General features: G+C 47.0%; 1 protein-coding gene and 1 long non-coding RNA gene across 8 annotated transcripts in view; one reads left to right on the forward strand and one right to left on the reverse strand.

Annotated features, from left to right (window-relative positions):
- The window catches only part of LOC133262199 (uncharacterized), a 170,183-nt gene that overhangs the window by 47,821 nt on the left and 100,139 nt on the right, over positions 1-22,223 (forward strand). The window lies entirely within an intron of this gene.
- Positions 1-22,223, reverse strand: part of LOC133262195 (chromodomain-helicase-DNA-binding protein 1-like) — a 110,403-nt gene that overhangs the window by 7,587 nt on the left and 80,593 nt on the right. For 6 of the 7 annotated variants that reach the window (XM_061441146.1, XM_061441149.1, XM_061441148.1 and 3 more), the window contains one exon: positions 3,861-4,039. In XM_061441146.1, coding sequence (XP_061297130.1) covers positions 3,861-4,039 — 179 coding nt within the window. Of the gene's footprint in view, positions 1-3,860; positions 4,040-6,690; positions 7,836-22,223 lie in introns of those variants that run through there. The other variant, XM_061441150.1, reaches the window with a different exon arrangement.

Genomic DNA, 22,223 nt, shown 5'->3' on the forward strand with positions numbered 1-22,223 from the left:
TACCAGAAGCCCATCAGTACCCTTCTGGGTCTTTGAAGTACCCTCTCCTGACGTAGCCTATGCCGAGGATGCATGGAGCCTCTGGACGTCACAATGGGGTGCTTTTGCTACTTACTCCCAGTTCAGGCTGATTTCAGCATCCAGCACAGTCAACTCCTGGGATCCTCCTGTCACTCCAGAAATATAGGTGGGTTCCACCCCTTGACAGCTTGATGGCATCAGGGTACACTGTGCACCAGTATCTACTAGAGCCTTATACTTCTGTGGGTCTGATGTGCCAGGCCATCTGATCCACAAAGTCCAGTAAATCTGACTGTCCCTTACCCCTGCCTAGCTGAAGGCAGGTCCTCTGTAATAGTCATCACCACATTGGTCACTTAGGTCTTGTTGACAGGGATTAGGCTTTATCACAGGAGTAAAATCAACTCTTCCACTCCATCTGAGAAACTGCTCACCAAAGACTGAAGCCACAGCTTTCATGGGATGATCAGCCTTGACCTTTGTTCTCTTCAATTCATGCACCCGTTCCTCAAGACCTGAGGTAGGTTTTCCATTCCACTTTCTGACCTCTTCTCTCTGATCCTGTAGGTAAAGACATAGTGTGGCCCGTGGAGTATGCCTTCTGTATCTTCTCTCTCTCCAAGTGTAGGATGCCTTTTGTTAATAGCTGAGAGGTGTGTTGGTACATGTGAGGAGCTGGATAGATCAGACAGATCGTCTCTCAATTGTTTGAGGTCCTGGGACAGTTTTTCTACAGCTGAGATGATGGAAGGGGTGAGATTGTCTTCGAACTCTCGAAGTTTATGAATCATTTCATCCACTGTTAGTGGTACTATGTCATTCCAGGTTACTGTTGCCAATGAATGGGCATATGATGACGGTGCATTCCGTGTAAGTTTTCATCACAGAGGTCATGTACATTCGACTTCATCTGTATCTATAGGTATATCCCCATTATTCGGCTTGATGTGATAGATCATCCAGACAATGGCCGATTCCCTCAGAGACTGTATGCCTTTCTCTAAAGTAGTCCACATGGCCGAACAACTCATAACATCATCCTTGTATGGAAACCTTTCTTTCACAGTTGCCAAGAGCCGCCTCCAAAGACTGAGGGACTTTTTCCCTCTTGCAATTGCTTTGTCAATTCCCCCTTCTCTAGCAAGTGATCCCAGCTGCTTGGCTTCCCTACCTTCTAGTTCATGACCATCGGCCCCATTGTCCCAGCATCGGAGCAACCAGGAGATGATGTGCTCCCCTGGTTGACAGGTAAAATCTATTCCGTAGGGTGGCGAGCACATTGTTTCTTCATCTTGCTTCATCTTTTTTTCCTCTTGTGTACAAGGACAACTACTATTGGTATGAATTGTCCTCTGGTTTAGCTGCAGTGAATATCACTGTGGCTTGAGTAGCGACTGTACTTGTTGCTGGGGGTGGTGTAGCTGCTATGCTTGGAGCTGGAGTACCTGCGCTGACTGTTGCTTTGCCCTCAGATCCAGAGACATTTTTTTCCTTTTGACGGTGCTGGATAGTGTTGAACAAGGCCCTGTAAGCATAGGCCGAGCCCCAGCACATTGCCGTGATTTGTCCGTCTCTGGTATGGCCAGAATGATCACACTCCTCATTTAAGTGTTTTACTAATTTTTCTGGATTTTGTACTTGTTCGGTGGTGAAATTCCGAAGTACTGGAGAGGCCCGCTGACCTAGATACTTGCCCATACTATCCCACACACCCTGCCACTCATGGCTGTCTAGCCTTGAGGAAAATCTCTTGGTCCTCCTATATTGCCGCCTAACCCCAGACAAGACCCAAACCTGTCTCTGCTTAACTTTTGAAATCAGATGAAATGGTCGTGGGCAAAATACATTCTGTATGCCTGACAACATGGTGATCCTCATCACAATCAGAAAACAGGTCTCAAGGGTATTTAAAGGCCAATCAAAACCCCCAAAACTCTCAAACGATGCTGCAAACGGTCTTGGGGGGTGGGGGGGAGGGTAAGAGAATTTCTCCTTCACAGTTTGACCACCCAAGAAGGAGAAAACAAAGTGTAATTGCTAAGCACTTTTATTATATACCTCCCAAAGTATAAAGGTGGTGACCACACTGGGAACATAAGCCAGATCAGTTTAATGATCAGTGACTCTATTGTATTAAAAGTCTTTAGCATGAAGTACAATGAGACAAGAACCTTAGCTCAAGCCCCCCACCTGAAAAACACTAACACAGAAAATACCGGCTGTAAGTAAGGTACAACATACTGAAACTGTGAGATCAGGAACAACAACTTTGAGAGCCAATAAATCAGCATTGTGACGAGTGACTATTAATCCAAAACAATGAATGCTTATCACAAATACCATTAGAAACACTCTGGTCAGATCTATCGTTATCTCAACCTTTCATGCTCCACCTTGGGCGCCAAAAAAAGAACTGTCATGGTTAAAGCCCAGCCAGTAACTCAGAACCACCTGGCTGCTCGCCACTCCCCCCTTTTCTTCCTTCCTCCGCTAAAGGAGGGATGTGAAGGAGATTCGAAAGAATGTAACTCCCATGGGTTTAGATAAGAACAGTCCAGTAACTAAGGCATAATACAAAACCACTACTACTACTGCCAATAAAAATAATAATGACAAGGGAAATAACAAGGGGAGAGAATAGAATTGCTCACCACACACCAACCAAAACCCAACCTGACCCGAGCAGTGATCTGGCCTTCCAGGTAACTCACCCAGTTTATATAATGGCTTCCCCTCCTCCCTGGCAGAGCATGAGGCTCACAAAGTCCTTGGTCAGACTAAACATTTGAGCAGTAACTAAAATATCAGTGTTATCAGTGCTGTTCCCAGGCCGAAAGTCAAAAACACAGCGCTGCATCACATACTAAGAAGGAGAAAAAATGACTGCTACTGCTGAACCCAGGACAAAACATTATAGCTTTGGCCTAGAGGTTGGCAAAATTAGACACAACCAGCCAATGGTGTGCCAATGACATCTGCATAAGAAATATAAAATGAAAACCTTTACTAAATTCTATGTCTTATTAGAAAGATGAAATACATAATTTAATAATATATATATGGTACTGTAGCATTATTATGAGTTAATATTATAGCTGCTCTACTATGGATTTCCACATGAAAAAAATCTGTTTATCAAGGTGTCTTTAAGACATTAATATTGTTTTTGTATTTCAGTGCACATTATCATAAAACTAACTCTAACTGAATTAAGAACATACCAACAAAATATAACAAGTTTATAAACCAACATTTTCCTTGTTTCTTTCTGAAGTTATCACCTTACAAATGCACAAGAACACTTAAAACTCTTATTTTAAAATAATATATCTCTGTGTATGGTATGCTAAATGTTTTGTTATAAAGACATAGTTAATGTCTGTTTCCATTTTAGCGTATATGTTTAAAAATAATAAAGGATTCTGCACCTCAAAATCATTCAATCTGCAACACACAAATTTATAACGGCATATTTTTAGCATGAATAAATAAAAAACTCAAAACAAAACAAACTTCAAAGTTGAAAAAGCCAGATACTTTAATGATAAACATTCTTTTCCACAAAACATTAAATATATTCTAAATACAGTTATTTTCTGTTTGCTTTTGGTTTTAAGAAGATGACTCCACCTACTGGACAAAATGCATTGCTATACAAGTATGAAAAACTGAATCCATTAAAAGCTGGAGCTATCTTTTTTATAAGTCCTTATTTAATACAACAGAAAAATACAAGAAAGGGAGAAGAAGAAACAAGAGAAATAATTAAAAAATATTCTGCTTAATAGAAGCTATTATGGATTTTCCTTTTTCAAGAAAAATAATACAGAATAACTTACTTCCTCCATTGTTTAATTTGTTCAGGATTTGTGTACTCCTTTAGACATTCAGTAATGTGGTCCCCAATTTTTATTAGGCACTGTCTAGTATGCTCAAGCTGTTCCCTTTCAGAAAGGCCTTTCTCTGGTCTATCCAGTTGCTTCAATGCTGCTTTGACAGGCCTCATTCTTTCTTTGCACTATAAAATATAAGAAAGGAATACATTAATTCAAAGGAAAATAAATGATAATAAAAATTGTAAAACATGACCCACCCTTACTGTGCTATTTATATAGGCAAAGACAGTACTGTTGCAAGCCAAATGCAAAACAAGTCTTTGCTAACAGCTCTTTTAGTTGTACTACAAGGTTACAGTTAGAAAAAGTAGCAATTTAAATCCATTTGAAAATTCACTCCTATATGAAAACATTAGATTGTATGTAACAACTATTAAAGATTTAAGAAAGCAGTACTTTATTATAAAAGATTTTCTCAGGGAAAGGAATTACTATAACTAGGTTTTACAATCATGGCTTCAATTTTCAACACAAGTATACAGGGCAAGACTTATTTTACTTTTTAGGATATTGAAAGTGATACAAACTCAGTGTAAGGATTAAGTACGAGAATATTAAATATATTTTAAGTAGATTGTTGTCATTTAAATGAAGCTGGCAACTGAGTACTGTGCAGCTGCTCATTCACCCCCTGCACTTCCCCCCTCCCTCTGTGGGATGGGGAGAACTGAAAGAATTTAAAACCTGCAAACTGAGATAAGAACAGTTTAATAATTAAAGTACAATATACTACTACTAGTACTAATGGAAATAACAAGGGGAGAGAATCTAAAGCTAAAGGGGGAAAGGAAAAGAAAACAATAAGCAGCAGTGTGTTACTGGCATAAAAACCAAAAACCATCAGTGTACTATCAGCATTATTCTCAGACTAAAGCCAAAACAAAGCACTGCACGAGCTACTAGGAAGAAAATTATCCTTCCCATAGCACAAACCAGGAGAGCATCCACCCCTTACTCCATACCAGTCATGTCATGCCAGGTCTCACACTTTCCACAATCACATTTCCTGTCTTTAGACAAAGATATACATACACACACAGATAACATTCCCTTAGTCTATGGAACATCCCTACAAAAGTTCGCTGTAATCATTCAGTCCACGACTTGGGGCTCCATCTGTGATAAAAGTCTTTCTGGGCAGAAAAGATGGATGGTGCGTGGTGTTGGATTGTTGCATGCTGAAGCGTGTTCCAATTCCATCACTGCTGCATTTCTCCAGTTTTGTCAAATTTCATTTTTCATTAATGTGGTGATCAAAAGGGAGTCAGGTTCAGATACTCAAATCCAGAGTGGTGGAGATGGGTGCATAGCCACCATGGAAGTGACAATATCCGATGTTATACAGCACTATACAGTCCAGTTCACTGGCTATTTTCATCCTAGACTAAATCCCCTTGAGGTACACATCGGACTTAGCCATCCTCCCACATTAACTACCAAGTGCAACCAGGTCTTTGAGTAAAAGCAATCCATAAGTGGGTCTGCCTTTGCCCAAGGCAGGAATAAGCCAGACTCTTCAGCAGATTCTTTGCATACACTAGAGGAACTTTCCCCTCTCCCCTAAGGTATGGAAAAGTTTTGATTGGGCTGTGTCAGCACTGTTGACAGATCCCCTGACTTTTGCTAACTGAGTATTCCAGTGTTTGAAAGTTCCACTACACATTGCTCTCAGTGTAGTTTTTAACAGCCCATTGTACCACTGGATTTTCCCAGAGGCTGGTGCAAGATAGGGGATTGGATATAACCACTCAATACCATGCTCTTTGGCCCAAATGTCCATAAGGTTATTCTGGAAATGAGTCCCACTGTCTGACTCAGTTCTCTCTGGGGTGCCTTGTGGCCACAAAATCTATTTCTCAAGGCCCAGGATAGTGTTCCGGGCAGTGGCGTGGGGCACAGCATATGTTTTCAGCCATCTGGTGGTTGCTTCCACCATGGTAAGCACATGGCGTTTGCCTTGGCGGGTTGGTGGCAGTGTGATATAGTCAATCTGCCAGGTCTCCCCATATTTATACTTCAGCCATCATCCTCCATACCAGAGAGGCTTTAGCTGCTTGGCTTGCTTAATTGAAGCACGTTTCACTTTCATGAATAACCTAGCCAATATTGTCCATTGTTAAGTCCAGCCCTCAATCACAAGCCCATCCATATGTTGCATCTCTGCCTTGATGGCCTGAGGTGTCATGGGCCCACAGGGCTAAAAATATTTCCCCCTTATGTTGCCAATTTAAATCCATCTGAGCCACCTCAATCTTAGCAGCCTGATCCAGATGTTAGTTGTTCTGATGTTCCTCAGTGGCCCAACTCTTGGGTACATCTACATGGCATAACTTCACCACCAGGTTCTTCTGCACCTGGGCAGTGATATCTTGCCACAGTGCAACAGCCCAGATGGGTTTACCTCTGCATTGCCAGTTCCTCTGCTTCCATTGCTGCAACCACCCCCACAGGGCATTTGCCACAATCCATGAGCTGGTATTGGCCATTTTTCTCATTCAGCAAAGTCCAAGGCCAGCTGGATGGCTTTTACCTCTGCAAACTGACTCAATTCACCCTCTCCTTCAGCAGTTTCTGCAACTTGTCATAGATGACTCCATACAGCCACATTCTGTCTCTGATACTTTCCTACAATATGGCAGGACCCACCAGTAAACAAGACACATTGCTTCTAACTTTCTGTCAGTTTGTTGTACAGTGAGGCCTCCTCAGCAAGTGTCACCCCCTCCTCTGGAAACATTCCAAATGCTTTGCCTTCTGGCCAGTTCATAGGAGCTATGCTTCCATGCCAGTCACTTCCAAAGCTTCTCAAACCCCTTCATATTCTGCCAATATATCTTTTTCAGTTGGAATGTAGTGGGCCATCCTCTGTATCTCCAGCTCCAAAATTTGAGTGGTTGACCTAGAGTCTCCCTCGGTGCTTTCTGCCAGAAGCTCCAGATAGGACCATTCTCCCTAGCTGCGGTGTAGAGCATATTTTTCATATCTTGAACTGTCAGGAATTTTTCAAGGGCTACTGCACAAACTATCTCTCGATTCATTTTTTCAAAGTCTTGTTATTGCTCAGGACCCCATTTGAAATGGTTCTTCTTCTGTCAAGTTATAGAGAGGGCTTACAATCAGACTGTAATTTGGGATGTGCATTATCCAGAACCCCAGAGCACCTAAGAAAGCTTGTGTTTCTTTCATATTAGTTGGTAGAGACATTACTGTTATTGATCACAGCTACTGGGATCTGACGTTGTCCATCTTGCCATTTTCTTAGTAAAAACTGGATAACCTGTGCAGGTCCCCTGAAATTACTTTATTTTATAGAAAAATGGCTTTCAGAAGCATTTGGATTATTTTCTTCTCTTTCTCAAAAACTTCTGCTGTATCACCTCACACAATGATGTCAACAAGGTATTGCACATATTCTGGAGCTTCCCCCTGAGTACTGAACGCCCCTCCAAGTAAAAGCAAAATGTGGCCAAATGGATTGAGAAAAATGAACTGGGGATATCACTTGTGGCATACCACTTAGCTGCCTTTGACTCCAATTCTAGCATGTCTGGTACAGCAGCACTCAGCGGCAGCATGACTTCATTCAGGACACAACAGTCTACTGTTAGTCTCCATTCGACTTCTGCGTTGGCCATATGGGGCTATTAAAGGGTGAAGAGGTCCTGCTGATCACTACTTGGCTCTCCTGTCTACAGATCAGCTTATGGAAGCAAATCAGGAAGTCTCGGTTGGTGCGATATTGCCACCAGTGCACTGCTGTGTTCTTTGACCTTCAGCAACCCAAAACCAGAAGGGTCCTTTGAGAGACTACGCAATGTGGGCAGCTGCTTAATTTCCTCCATCTCCAAGGCAGCTATACCAAAAGCCCATCGGCACCCTTTTGGGTCTTTCAAGTACCATTTCCTGAAATAATCTCTCCTGAAAGTATAAAGAATGTAAAGAACTGAAAACCTGCAGGTGGAGATAAGAACAGCTTAATAAGTAAAATAAAATGCAGTGACAATAGAAAGAATACCAATAATAACAATAATGACAGTAGTAGGAAAAAAAACACAAAAGAAATGAAAGCTCAGAAACTACAAGTGATGCACAACACAGTTGCTCACCACTGGCCAACCGATACCCAGCCCGACCCAAGCAGTGATCACTCCCTTCCACATAGCATTCCCTAATTTATATACTGAGCATGATGTGCCACAGTATGGAATATCCCTTCGGCTAATTTGGGTCAGGTGTCTTGTCTCTGCTTCCTCTGGGCTTCTTGTGCCCCTCCTCACTGGCAGAGCATGAGAGACTTGAAAAGTCTTTGATCAGGGTAAGTGCTACTTAGCAACAACTAAAACATCAGTGTGTTATCAGCATTATTCCCAGACTAAAGCCAAGACATGGCACTGTACCAGCGATGAGGAAGAAAATGAACTCTATCCCAGCTGAAACCAGGACAAGATACTTTATGAAACAATTAAACTTGGCATTCAACACAGGATCGGCATTCTTACTCTGAGCAGCTTATAAAGCCTACTTCTATGCAGATACAGACAGAAACTGAGACACATAGGATAAATTTACTTTAGCTGTGACAAAATTAGTAACAGTGACGACAACACAGATGTACCCATAGATATATTTCATATGTGCATTCTTGAATTTTCACAGAAATTCAAACATGCTATGTCCTGGGTTCAGCAGTAGCAGTCATGTTTTATTTCCTTTGTGGTAGCTGGTGCAGTGCTGTGTTTTGACTTCCAGCCTGAGAACAGTGTTGGTGAAGTCGATGTTTTCAGTTGTTGCTAAGTGATGTTTACCCTGACCAAGGACTTTGTGAGGCTCATGCTCTGCCAGGGAGGAGGGGAAGCCGGGAGGAAGCAGAGACGGGGCGCCTGACCCGGGCTAGCCAGGGAGGTATTCCATACCACAGCACGTAATGGCCGGGGTGGGGGGTGACTGGGAGTTACCCGGAAGGACACGGGCTTCCGGGTGGGACTCGTTTTCTTGGCGGGTGGTGTCGTGTTCTCTTCCCTTGTTATTTTCCCTTGTCGTTGTTGTAGTTGGTGGTGGCGGTGGTGATTTGTGTACATTGGTTGCTGGACTGTTCTTGTCTCGGCCCGTGGGAGTTGTAGTTTTTCGATCCTCCTCCCCGTTCCTCCGGGAGTGGGGAAGGGGAGAAGCCCGGTGGGGGGGGGGACACGGACCTCGATTGTTGTCAGCTCGGGACCACTCACTGGGAGTGAGTGAACAAGTTACCTGACTGGGTTTAAACCACGACAGTTCTTTTTGGCGCCCAACGTGGGGCACGAGGGGTTGAGATAAGAACAGATCTGACTGGATTGATAGTCACTCGTCACAATGATGATTTATTGGCTCTCAAGGTTGTTCCTCTTGAACTCACAGTTTCAGTATATCGTATCTTACGTCCATCCGGTATTTGCTGTATTAGTGTTTTTCAAGTGTGGGGCTTGGGCTAAGGTTTTTGTCCCATTGTACTTTATGGTAATGACTTGTAATACAATAGAATCATTGATCATGAAACTGATCTGGCTTATGTTCCCAGTGTGGTCACCACCTTTATACTTTGGGAGGTATATGATGGAGGTGCTTAGCAATTACACATCTTTTTTCTCCTTCTCAGGTGCTCAACCTGTGAAGGAGACATCCTTTTACCCTCCCAGTCGTCCCCCCAGACCATTTACATTTGAGAGTTTTGAATTTTTTGAATGGCATTTTAATGCTGTTGAGACTTGTTTGCTGATGGTGATGGGAATCACCATGCTAACACGCATACAGAGTGTGTTTTGCCCACTACTGATTTCAAGAGTTAAGCAGAGTCAGGTTTGGGTCTTGTCTGGGGTCAAACGACGATGTAGGATGACCGAGAAATTTTCCCTGAGGCTGGACAGCCATGAGTGGCAGGGTGTGTGGGATAGTATGGGCAAGTATCTAGGTCAGTGGGCCCCTCCAGTACTTTGGAATTTCACTACCAAACAATTGCAAAATCCAGAAAAATTAGTAAAACACTTATGTGAGGTGTGTGGTCATTCTGGCCATACCAGAGATGGACAAATCATGGCAACGTGCTGGGGCTTGGCCTATGCTTACAGGGCCTTGTTCAACACTATCCAGCACCTTCAAAAGGAAAAGAATGTCGGCGGATCTGAGGGCAAAGCAACAGTCGCTACTCAAACTTTGGCTGCAATGAACTGCGCAGCTACCCCAGCGGCAAGTACAGCAGCTGCTCAAACTTCAACTGCAACAGACAGCGCGGTTACCCCAGCTCCAAGCACAGCAGCTGCACCTACCCCAGCGACAAGTACAGTCGCTACTCAAACTTTGGCCTCAATAAACAGAGCAGCTACCCCAGTGGCAAGTACAGCAGCTGCTCAAACTTCAACTGCAATAGACAGCGCGGTTACCCCAGCTCCAAGCACAGCAGCTACACCACCCCCAGCAACAAGTACAGTCGCTACTCAAACCACAGTGATAATCACTGCAGCCAAACCAGAGGACCACATCGTACCAATATCAGTTGCCCCTGTACGCAAGAGAACAAGCAAAAAGGAGGCAAAAAGGGTGAAGCGAGATGAAGAAACAATGAATTCACCACCCGATCCAGAATCTGATCAGGAGTCATCATCACATGACGAAGAAGAAGAAGAAGTAACTTCTCGACTTCGGACCTCAAGCGAGCTGCGGAATATGCGAAAAGATTTTATCCGTCAACCAGGGGAGCACATCATCACCTGGTTACTCCGATGCTGGGACAATGGGGCCGATGGTCACGAACTAGAAGGTACAGAAGCCAAGCAGCTGGGATCACTTGCTAGAGAAGGGGCAATTGACAAAGCAATTGCAAGAGAGAAAACATCCCTCAGCCTTTGGAGGAGGCTCTTGGCAGCTGTGAAAGAAAGGTTTCCGTACAAGGACGATGTTATGAGTCGTTCGGCCAAGTGGACTACTATAGACAAAGGCATCCAGTCTCTGAGGGAATCGGCCATCGTAGAGATGCTCTATCACATCAAGCCAAATAACGGGGATACACCTATAGATCCAGATGAAGTTGAATGTACACGACCCATGTGGCGAAAACTTACACGGAATGCACCGTCATCGTATGCCCATTCATTGGCAACAGTAACCTGGAATGACATAGTACCACTAACAGTGGATGAAATGGTTTATAAACTCCGAGAGTTCGAAGACAACCTCACCCCTTCCATCATCTCAGCTGTGAAAAAACTGTCCCAGGACCTCGAAAAATTGAGGGACGATCTATCTGATTTATCCAGCTCCTCACGTGTACCAACACACGTCTCAGCTATTAACAAAAGGCGTCCTATCGTTCAAGAGAGGAGATACAGGAGGTATACGCCATGGGGTACCCTATGGTTTTACCTGCTGGATCACGGAGAAGACATGACAAAGTGGGATGGAAAACCTACTTCAGCTTTGGAGGAACGGGTGAGTGAACTGAAGAGGGGAGCAAGGGCCAAGACTGATCGTCCCATGAGAGCTACGGCTTCAGTCTCTGGTGAGCAGTTTCCCAGATGGAGTGGAAGAGCTGATTTTACTCCAGCTCCTGTGATAACGAAGAATAATCCCTTTCAGCACGACTTAAGTGTCCAACGCTGTGACGACCATTAGAGGGGCTCTGCCTCCAGCCAGGTGGAGGTAGGGGAAAATCGGATTTACTGGACTGTGTGGATCAGATGGCCTGGCACGTCGGTCCCACAGAAGTATAAGGCTCTAGTAGACACCTGTGCACAGTGTACCCTGATGCCATCAAGCTGTCAAGGGGTGGAACCCATCTATATTTCTGGAGTGACAGGAGGATCCCAAGAGTTGACTGTGCTGGAGGCTGAAATCAGCCTGACTGGGAGGGAGTGGCAAAAGCACCCTATTGTGACTGGTCCAGAGGCTCCACGCATCCTCGGCATAGACTACCTCAAGAGAGGGTATTTCAAAGACCCAAAAGGGTACCGGTGGGCTTTTGGTATTGCTGCTTTGGAGACTGAGGAAATTGAGCAGCTGTCCACCTTGCCTGGTCTCTCAGAAGATCCCTCTGCTGTGGGGTTGCTGAAAGTTGAAGAACCACAAGTGCCAATTGCGACCACAACAGTGCACCGGCAGCAATATCGCACCAACCGAGACTCCCTGATTCCCATCCATCAGCTGATCCGTAGACTGGAGAGTCAGGGGGTGATCAGCAGGACCCGCTCACCCTTTAATAGCCCCATATGGCCAGTGCGAAAGTCTAATGGAGAATGGAGAATGGAGACTAACAGTAGACTATCGTGGCCTGAATGAAGTCACACCACCATTGAGTGCTGCCGTACCAGACATGCTAGAACTTCAGTATGAACTAGAGTCAAAGGCAGCCAAGTGGTATGCCACGATTGATATTGCCAATGCATTTTATTAATTCCTTTGGCAGCAGAGTGCAGGCCACAGTTTGGTTTTACTTGGAGGGCTGTGTCCACTTCACTTGGAACCGACTGCCCCAGGGGTGGAAACACAGCCCTACCATTTGCCACGGACTGATCCAGACTGCACTGGAACAGGGGCAAGCTCCAGAACACCTGCAATACATTGATGACATTATTGTGTAGGGCGATACAGCGGAAAAAGTCTTTGAGAAAGGGAGGAAAATAATCCAAATCCTGCTGAAAGCTGGTTTTGCCATAAAACGGAGTAAGGTCAAGGGACCTGCACAGGAGATTCAATTCTTGGGAATAAAACGGCAGGATGGACGTAGACAGATCCCCACAGATGTGATCAACAAGATAACAGCAATGTCTCCACCAACTAATAAGAAAGAAACACAACCTTTCTTGGGTGCTGTGGGGTTCTGGAGAATGCACATCCCAAATTACAGTTCGATTGTAAGCCCTCTCTATCATGTGACCTAGAAGAAGAATGATTTTAAATGGGGCCCTGAGCAGCAACAAGCCTTTGAGTAAATTAAACGCGAGATAGTTCATGCAGTAGCCCTTGGACCAGTCCGGACCGGGCCAGATGTAAAAAATGTACTGTACACTGCAGCTGGGGAGAACGGTCCTACCTGGAGCCTCTGGCAGAAAGCTCCAGGGGAGACTCGAGGTCAACCTCTCGGCTTTTGGAGTCGGGGATATAAAGGATCTGAGGCCAGCTATACCCCAACTGAGAAAGAGATACTGGCAGCGTATGAAGGGGTTCGAGCTGCTTCGGAAGTGATTGGCACTGAAGCACAGCTCCTCCTGGCACCCCAGTTGCCCGTGCTGGGCTGGATGTTCAAAAGCAGGGTCTCCTCTACGCATCATGCAACTGATGCTACATGGAGTAAATGGGCTGCACTAATTACACAATGAACTCAAATAGGAAATCTCAGTCGTCCAGGCATTCTAGAAGTCATCATGGGCTGGCCAGGGGGCAAAGATTTCGGAATGTCACCAAAGGAGGAGGCAGTGCGTGCTGAAGAGGCCCCACCATATAATAAACTGTCAGAAAGTGAAAAGCAGTATGCCTTGTTTACTGATGGATCTTGCCATATTGTGGGAAAGTATCGGAGATGGAAGGCAGCTGTATGGAGTCCTGGACGACAAGTTGCAGAAACTGCTGAAGGACAGGGTGAATCAAGTCAGTTTGCCGAGGTGAAAGCCATCCAGCTGGCCCTGGACATAGCTGAACGAGAAAAGGGGCCAGTACTTTATCTCTATACTGACTAATGGATGGTGGCAAATGCCCTGTGGGGGTGGTTGAAGCAATGGAAGCAGAGCAACTGGCAACACAGAGGTAAACCCATCTGGGCTGCTGCACTGTGGAAAGATATTGCTGCCCGTGTGCAGAACCTGGTGGTGAAGGTACGTCATGTAGATGCCCATGTACCCAAGAGTCGGGCCACTGAGGAACACCAGAACAACCAACAAGTGGATAAAGCGGCTAAGATTGAAGTGGCTCAGATGGACTTAGATTGGCAACATAAAGGTGAATTATTTTTGGCCCGGTGGGCCCATGACACTTCAGGCCATCAGGGCAGAGATGCAACATATAGATGGGCCCGTGATCGAGGGGTGGACTTAACAATGGACACTATTGCCCAGGTTATTCATGAGTGTGAAACATGTGCTGCAATTAAACAAGCCAAGCGGTTAAAGCCTCTTTGGTATGGAGGACGATGGTTGAAGTATAAATATGGGGAGGCCTGGCAGATGGACTATATCACACTGCCACCAACCCGCCAAGGCAAGCGCCATGTCCTTACCATGGTGGAAGCAACCACCGGGTGGCCGGAAACACATGCTGTGCCCCACGCCACTGCCCGGAACACTATCCTGGGCCTTGAGAAACAGATTTTTGTGGCGACACGGCACCCCAGAGAGAATTGAGTCAGACAATGGGACTCATTTCCAGAATAACCTTATAGATATTTGGGCCAAAGAGCATGGCGTTGAGTGGGTATATCACATCCCCTACCATGCACCAGCCTCTGGGAAAATCGAACGGTACAATGGGCTGTTAAAAACTACACTGAGAGCAATGGGTGGGGGAACTTTCAAGCATTGGGATACAGACTTACCAAAGGCCACCTGGTTGGTCAACACCAGAGGATCTGCCAACAGGGCCGGCCCAGCCCTGTCAGAACTTTTACATATTGTAGAGGGGGACAAAGTTCCCGTGGTGCATATGAAGAATTTGCTGGGGAAGACAGTCTGGGTAATTCCTGCTTCAGGTAAAGGCAAACCCACTCGTGGGATTGCTTTTGCTCAGGGACCTGGATATACTTGGTGGGTAATGCGGGAAGATGGGGAAGTCCGATGTATACCTCAAGGGGATTTGATTTTAGGGGAAAACAGCCAGTGAACTCAATTGTATGCTGTTGCCTGCTGTGTAATGCTTTTATAGCCCATCAACTAGATGTCTCCAGGTCACCAGCGACTGGCCCTGACTTCCCTCCAGCCATCATCCCAACAGAGAATGAACTTTGAACATCATGGACCGAATGGACTCGGCAGCATTATAGGGATTGCTCCATGCACTAAGACAATGATCTTTTCCTCTTGGCCTGTATGCATATGGATGTATATATGTGGGAGAGCGATGGTGTATTGAAAATGTGGGATCTGCGCACGACGTGAATGGTATGGAATAAGGGGTGGATAATGTCCTGGGTTCAGCAGTAGCAGCCATGTTTTTTTTTTCCTTTGTGGTAGCTGGTGCAGTGCTGTGTTTTGACTTCCAGCCTGAGAACAGTGTTGGTGAAGTCGATGTTTTCACAGTATCACAGTATCACAGTATGCTAGAAATTGGAAGGGACCTCGAAAGATCATCTAGTCCAATCCCCCTGCCGGAGCAGGAACACCTAGATAATGTTACACAGGAATGTGTCCAGGCGGGTTTTGAATGTCTCCAGGGAAGGAGACTCCACAACCTCCCTGGGCAGCCTGTTCCAGTGTTCTGTCAGTTGTTGCTAAGTGATGTTTACCCTGACCAAGGACTTTCTGAGGCTCATGCTCTGCCAGGAAGGAGGGGAAGCCGGGAGGAAGCAGAGACGGGGCGCCTGACCCAGGCTAGCCAGGGAGGTATTCCATATCACAGCACACCATGCCCGGGGTGGGGGGTGACTGGGAGTTACCCGGAAGGACACGGTCTTCCGGGTGGAACTCGTTTTTTTGGTCGGTGGTATCGTATTCTCTTCCCTTGTTATTTTCCCTTATCATGGTTGTAGTTGATAGTAGCGGTGCTGATTTGTGTACATTGGTTGCTGGACTGTTCTTGTCTCAACCCGTGGGAGTTGCACTTTTTCGATCCTCCTCCCCGTTCCTCCGGGAGTGGGGAAAGGGAGAACCCCGGTGGGGGGGTACACGGACCTCGATTGTTGTCAGCTCGGCACCACTCACTGTGAGTGAGTGAACGGGTTGCCTGACTGGGTTTAAACCATGACATGCTAATAGGAAATGCAGATAAACCAGTTAGCATATTTTAAATTATAGGCACTTGCTTGGCAATACTGTCATGGGTTCAGCAGTAGCAGTCATTTTTCTCCTTCTTAGTAGCTGGTGCAGCGCTGTGTTTTGACTTCTTTTCGGAATGGGAACAGCGCTGATTACACTGATGTTTTAGTCTGACCAAGGACTTTCTGAGCCTCATGCTCTGCCAGGGAGGAGGGGAAGCCAGGAGGAAGCAGAGACAGGACACCTGACCCAAACTGACCAAAGAAGTATTCCATACCACAGCACGTCATGCCCGGGATGTAACTGAGAGTTACCCGGAAGGTCTAGGAGGACTGCGGGGCTAGACAGGGAATCGGTCAGTGCTTGGTCGGGCTGGGGGGGCGAGTTATCGGTCGGCTGGTGCCGATCTCTGGTGTTGTAATCTCTTCCCTTGTTATTTCCTTTATCATTGTTATTATTGGTGGTAGCAGTATTGATTTGTGTTATACCTTAGTTACTAAACTGTTCTTATCTCAACCTGTGGGAGTTGAATTCTGTTCGATTCTCCTCTCCGTCCCTCTGGGAGTAGGGGGAAGGCAATAAGCGGGGGAGTGAGTGAACGAGCTGCCTGACTGGTTTTAAACCACAACAGTTCTTTTTGGCGCCCAACGTGGGGCACGATTGGTTGAGATAATGACAGATCTGACCAGATTAAAAGTCACTCATCACAATGCTGATTTAATGGCTCTCAGAGTTGTTTCTCTTGATCTCAGTTTCAGAATTTTGTAACTTACTTAGAGCTGGTATTTGCTGTGTTAGTGTTTATCAAGTGTGGGGCTGGGGTGAAGGTTCTTGTCTCACTGTACTTTATGGCAATGACTTGTAATACGGGTGGGCTCCAGCAGCAGGGCGGGACGGACGTGGCTGTGGACTTGTACCTGGCCGTCCCGCTGCTCTTTACCATCCTGGCCCTCATCCTTGCCTCCGTCTTCGTGAGGATGTGGGGAGCGGAAGGGGAGCGGCCCCAACACCCAGCAGCTGCTGAAGGGGCCCGGGAGAGCGGCCCCGGGGACCAAGCGGGAGCGGGGCCGGAGGCTGGCAGGGAGAGGCTGCGGGTGGAGGAGGTCGAGGCAGTCGAGGAGCAGAAGGAGGCGACTGCCGAGAAGCGAGAGGAGGCGGCGGAGGTACCGAGCCCCACAGAGGAGCCAAGCCCCGCGGCCGAGCCCAGCCCCGCGACGGCCGAGAGCATTCCCCAGAAGCCGTCCGCTGAGCCCCACGAGGATGCAGGAGACAAGGCAGCATTTCCCAGCAAGGCAGAGGAGGAAGTTCTGGACTCAGAAAAAGAGAAGCTGGTGGTGGAAGAGCCAGGAAGCACAGCAGCTACACCAGGCCCCGTGACAAGTACGGCAGCATCATTTGAGAGTTTTCAAGGTTTTGAATGGCCTTTGGGTACCCTTGGGACCTGGCCGATGATTGTGATGGGGATCAGCATGTTGCCACATACACAGAGTGTGTTCCACCCACGACCATTTTGTCTGATCTCAAAAGTTAAGCAGAGTCTGGTTTGGGTCTTGGCTGGGGTTAGACGAGGATATAGGAGGACCAGGAGAGTTTCCCCAAGGCTGGACAGTCATGAAGTGGCAGGGTGTGCGGGACAGTATGGGCAAGTATCTAGTCCACTGGGCCCCTCCAGTGCTTTGGAAGCCTCAGAGATGGAAGGCAGCTGTATGGTGTCCCCAGCAACAAGCTGCTGAAACTGCTGGAGGGGATGGTGAATTATTTTGAGCCTGGTGGGCCCATGGCACTTCAGGCCAACAGAGCAGAGATGAAACATCATAGAGATGGACTCATGATCGAGGGGTGGACTTAGGAATGGACACTATTGCCCAGGTTAGTCACGAGTGTGAACACTGCACACAGCCTCTCCTGCTCTGGAAGACTGTTACAAGAGATGGAGCCTGACATCATGGACCAGATGGACTCAGCAGCTTTATAGGGACTGGTCCATGCACTAAGAAATGACCTCTTTCTCTCTTTCTGTGTGTGTATGTGGATGTATATATATGGAAGATCGAACGGTATCTTGAAAATGTGGGATCTGAGCATGACGTGAATGGTATGGAATAAGGGGTGGATAATGCCCTGGATTCAGCAGTAGTAGTCATTTTTCTCCTTCTTAGTAGCTGGTGCAGCGCTGTGTTTTGACTTTTGGCCTGGGAACAGAGCTGATAACGCTGATGTTTTAGTCTGACCAAGGACTTTCTGAGCCTCATGGTCTGCCAGGGAGGAGGGGAAGCCAGGAGGAAGCAGAGACAGGACACCTGACCCAAACTGACCAAAGAAGTATTCCATACCACAGCACGTCATGCCCGGGATGTAACTGAGAGTTACCCGGAAGGTCTAGGAGGACTGTGGGGTTGGACGAGGTATCAGACAGTGCTTGGTTGGGCTGGGGGGGTGAGTTATCAGTCGGCTGGCGCGATGGTGTTGTATTCTCTTCCCTTGTTATTTCCTTTATCATTATTATTATTGGTGGTAGCAGTAGTGATTTGTGTTGTACCTTAGTTACTAAACTGCTCTTATCTCAACCCATGGGAGTTGAATTCTGTTCAATTCTCCTCTCCGTCCCTCTGGAAGTAGGGGGAGGCCAAGAAGGGGGGGAGTGAGTGAACGAGCTGCCTGACTGGTTTTAAACTGCAACGAATACCTTTCACAGAATCATTAGGGTTGGGAGAAACCTCTGGAAATCATCTAGTCCAACCCACTTGCCACAGCAAGGCCACCTAGAGCAGGTTACACGGGAACACATCCAAAAGAATTTTGAATGTCTAAAGAGAGGGAGAATCCACAAGGCCCCGGGGCAGCCTGTTCCAGTGCTCTGCCACCCTCAGTGTAAAGAAGTTCTTCCTCATGTTGAAGTGAAACTTTCTGTGCTGTAGTTTATGGCCATTGCTCCTCATCCTCTCACTGGGCACTATCCTCCTGACACCCTCCTTTGAGATATGAGACCCCCTCTTAGTCTTCTCTTGACTAAAACAGACCTAGCTCCCGCAATCTCTCCTCCTAAGAAAGATGCTCCAGACCCCTGAATAGCCTTGTGGCCCTCCGATGGACCCTCTCCAGTAGCTCCTTGTCTTTCTTGTACTGAAGAGCCCAGAACTGAACACAGTACTCCAGATGTGGCCTCACAAGGGTTGAGTAGAGGGGAATGATCAACTCCCTCAACTTGCTGGCCACACTCCTTTCAAGGCACTTCAGGATACCATTGGTTTTCCTGGCCACAAGGACACACTGCAGGCTCAGTCAACTTATCATCTACCAATACTTCCAGATCCTTCTCAGCTGAACTGCTCTCTAGTAGGCCAGCCCCCAACCTGTACTGGTAATTGGGGTTCTTTCTCCCCAGATGCCCATATGCTTCCCCCTGTTGAACCTCATTAGGTTTTTCTCCTCCCAGTTCTGCAGCCTATCAAGGTCTCCCTGAATGGCAGCACAGCCTTCAGGTCTGTCAAGCACTCCCCACAGCTTTGTGTCATCAGCAAACTTGCTCAGGGTAGACTCCAGCCCTTCATCCTTGTTATCTTTGATATACAAGTTGAATAAGACTGAACCCAGTATTGATCCCTGGGGAAGACTACAGGCCTCCAACTGGATGCTACTCTGCTGATGTGTGAACTCTGCCATTCAGGCAGTTTTTGATCCACTTCACTGTCCGTTCATCTAACCCACATTTCCTAAGCTTACCTACGAGGAGGTTATGGAAGACAGTGCCAAAAGCCTTGCTAAAGTCAAGGAAGATAACATCCATTGCTCTCTCCTCTTTGACCCATCCTACAACGTCATCATAAAAGGCTATCAGATTGGTCAAGCAAGATTTACCCTTGGTGAATCCATGCTGACAACTCCTGATGACCTTCTCTTCTACATGTGTGGTAATGACCTCCAGAATGACCTGTCCCATCACCTTTCTAGGGATGGAGGTGAGGCTGAGTAGCAGTAGTTTCCCAGGTTCTCCTTCTTGCTGTTTTTGAAAATGGGAGTAACATTTGCCTTCCTCCAGTCATCAGGCACCTCTCTCATTCTCCATGATTTCTCAAAGATGATGGAGAGCGGCAGACGAACAATATCTGCAGGCTCCCTCAGCACCCTTGAGTGCATCCCATCAGGGACCATGGATTTATAAGTCTTAATTCTGTCTAGCTGATCTCTAACCCAACCCTCTATGACTAGGGCGAAGTCTTCCTTTCTATAGCCTTTTTTCTTACCTCTGATTTCTGGGACTCCTGAGAGCCATCCTCAGCAGTAAAGACTGAAGCAAAGGCGGCATTCAGTAAGGCTGCCTTTTCTGTGTCTTCTGTTACTAGGACACCCATCTTGATTTAGCAGCGGCCCCACATTTTCCCTCATCTTCCTTTTGCTGCTGATATACTTGTAGAAGCCCTTCTTGTTGTCCGTGATGTCCTTTGCCATGCTCAATTCTAAGTGGTCCTTGGCCTTCCTTGTCATATCCCTGCATACCCCGATGACCTTCCTATAGTCCTCTCACGTGGCCTGTCCCTTTTTCCACTTCTCATAAATTTCTTTCTTCTATTTGAAATTAACAAGGAGCTCTCTGCTCATCCATGCAGGTCTCCTGCCCCCTTTGCTTGATTTCTTCATGATGGGTATACACTGGTCTTGAGCTTGGAGGAAGTGGTGTTTGAATATCAACCATCTCTCTCGGACTCCCTTCTCTTCTAGAGCCCTATCCCACGGGATTCCTCTAAGTAGGACCAGGAGCGGGGAAAGGGAGAGCCCCGGTGGGGGGGGGGGGCCCTCGATTGTTGTCAGCCCAGCACCACTCACTGGGAGTGAGTGAACAAGTTGCCTGACTGGGTTTAAACCACGACAGTTCTTTTTGGCGCCCAACGTGGGGCTCGAGGGGTTGAGTTAATGACAGATCTGACCGGATTAATAGTCACTCGTCACAATGCTGATTTATTGGCTCTCAAGGTTGTTCCTCTTGATCTCACAGTTTCAGTATATCGTATTTTACGTCCATCCAGTATTTGCTATATTAGTGTTTTTCAAGTGTGGGGCTTGGGCTAAGGTTTTTGTCCCATTGTACTTTATGGTAATGACTTGTAATACAATAGAATCATTGATCATGAAACTGATCTGGCTTATGTTCCCAGTGTGGTCACCACCTTTATACTTTGGGAGGTATATGATAGAGGTGCTTAGCAATTACACATCTTTTTTCTCCTTCTCAGGTGCTCAGGTTTGGGTCAGGTGTCCTGTCTCTGCTTCCTCCTGGCTTCCCCTCCTCCCTGGCAGACCATGAGGCTCTCAAAGTCCTTGGCCAAACCAAAACATTGCTATCGGCTCTGTTCCCAGGCCGAAAGTCAAAACACTGCACTGCACCAGCTACCAAGAAGGAGAAAAATGACTGCTACTGCTGAACCCAGGACATTATCCACCCCTTATTCCATACCATTCACGTCATGCTCAGATCCCACATTTTCAATATACTCTTATCTTAGTGCATGGACCAGTAGCTATAAAGCGGATGAGTCCATCTGGTCCATGATGGCAGGCTCCATCTCTTGTAACAGTCTTCCAGAGCAGGAGAGACTGTGTGCAATGTTCACACTCGTGAACAACCTGGGCAATAGTGTCCATTGCTATGTCCACCCCTCGATCATGCGTCCATCTCTACGTTGCAGCTCTGCTCTGATGGCCTGAAGTGCCACGGGCCCACCAGGCTCAAAATAATTCACTGTCCCCTTAGGCAGTTTCTGCAGCTTGTTGCTGGGGACTCCATACAGCTGCCTTCCATCTCTGAGGCTTCCAAAGCACTGGAGGGGCCCAGTGGACTAGATACTTGCCCATACTGTCCCACACACCCTGCCACTTCATGACTGACCAGCCTTGGGGAAAATCTCTTGGTCCCCCTGCATCGTCGTCTAACCCCAGACAAGACCCAAACCTGACTCTGCTTAACTTTTGAGATCAGACAAAATGGTGGTGGGTAAAACACAGTCTGTGTGTGTGCCAACATGCTGATCCCCATCACAGTCAGCAGGCAGGTCCCAAGGATACCCAAAGGCCATTCAAAACCTTCAGAACTCTCAGTTGATGCTGCTGTACTTGTCACTGGGGCTGGTGTAGCTGCTGTGCTTGCTGGCTCTCCCACCACCGGCTTCTCTTTTCCGGAGTCCAGCTCTTCCTCCTCTGCCTTGCCGGGAAATGCTGCGTGATCTCCTGCGTCCTCGTGGGGCTCGGCTGGCGGCTTCCGGGGAATGCTCTTGGCCGTCGCGGGGCTGGGCTCGGCCGCGGGGCTTGGCGCCTACGCGGGGCTCGGCTCCTCCGCGGGGCTCGGCTCTTCCATGGGGCTCGGCTCCTCCGCCCCCTTCTCCCGCTG

Source organism: Pezoporus flaviventris, unplaced genomic scaffold (genome assembly GCF_033815535.1).
Source record: "Pezoporus flaviventris isolate CSIRO_AGI_PZ_B2104156 unplaced genomic scaffold, CSIRO_AGI_Pfla_v1 ptg000193l, whole genome shotgun sequence".
Classification (NCBI taxonomy): Eukaryota; Metazoa; Chordata; class Aves; order Psittaciformes; family Psittacidae; genus Pezoporus; species Pezoporus flaviventris.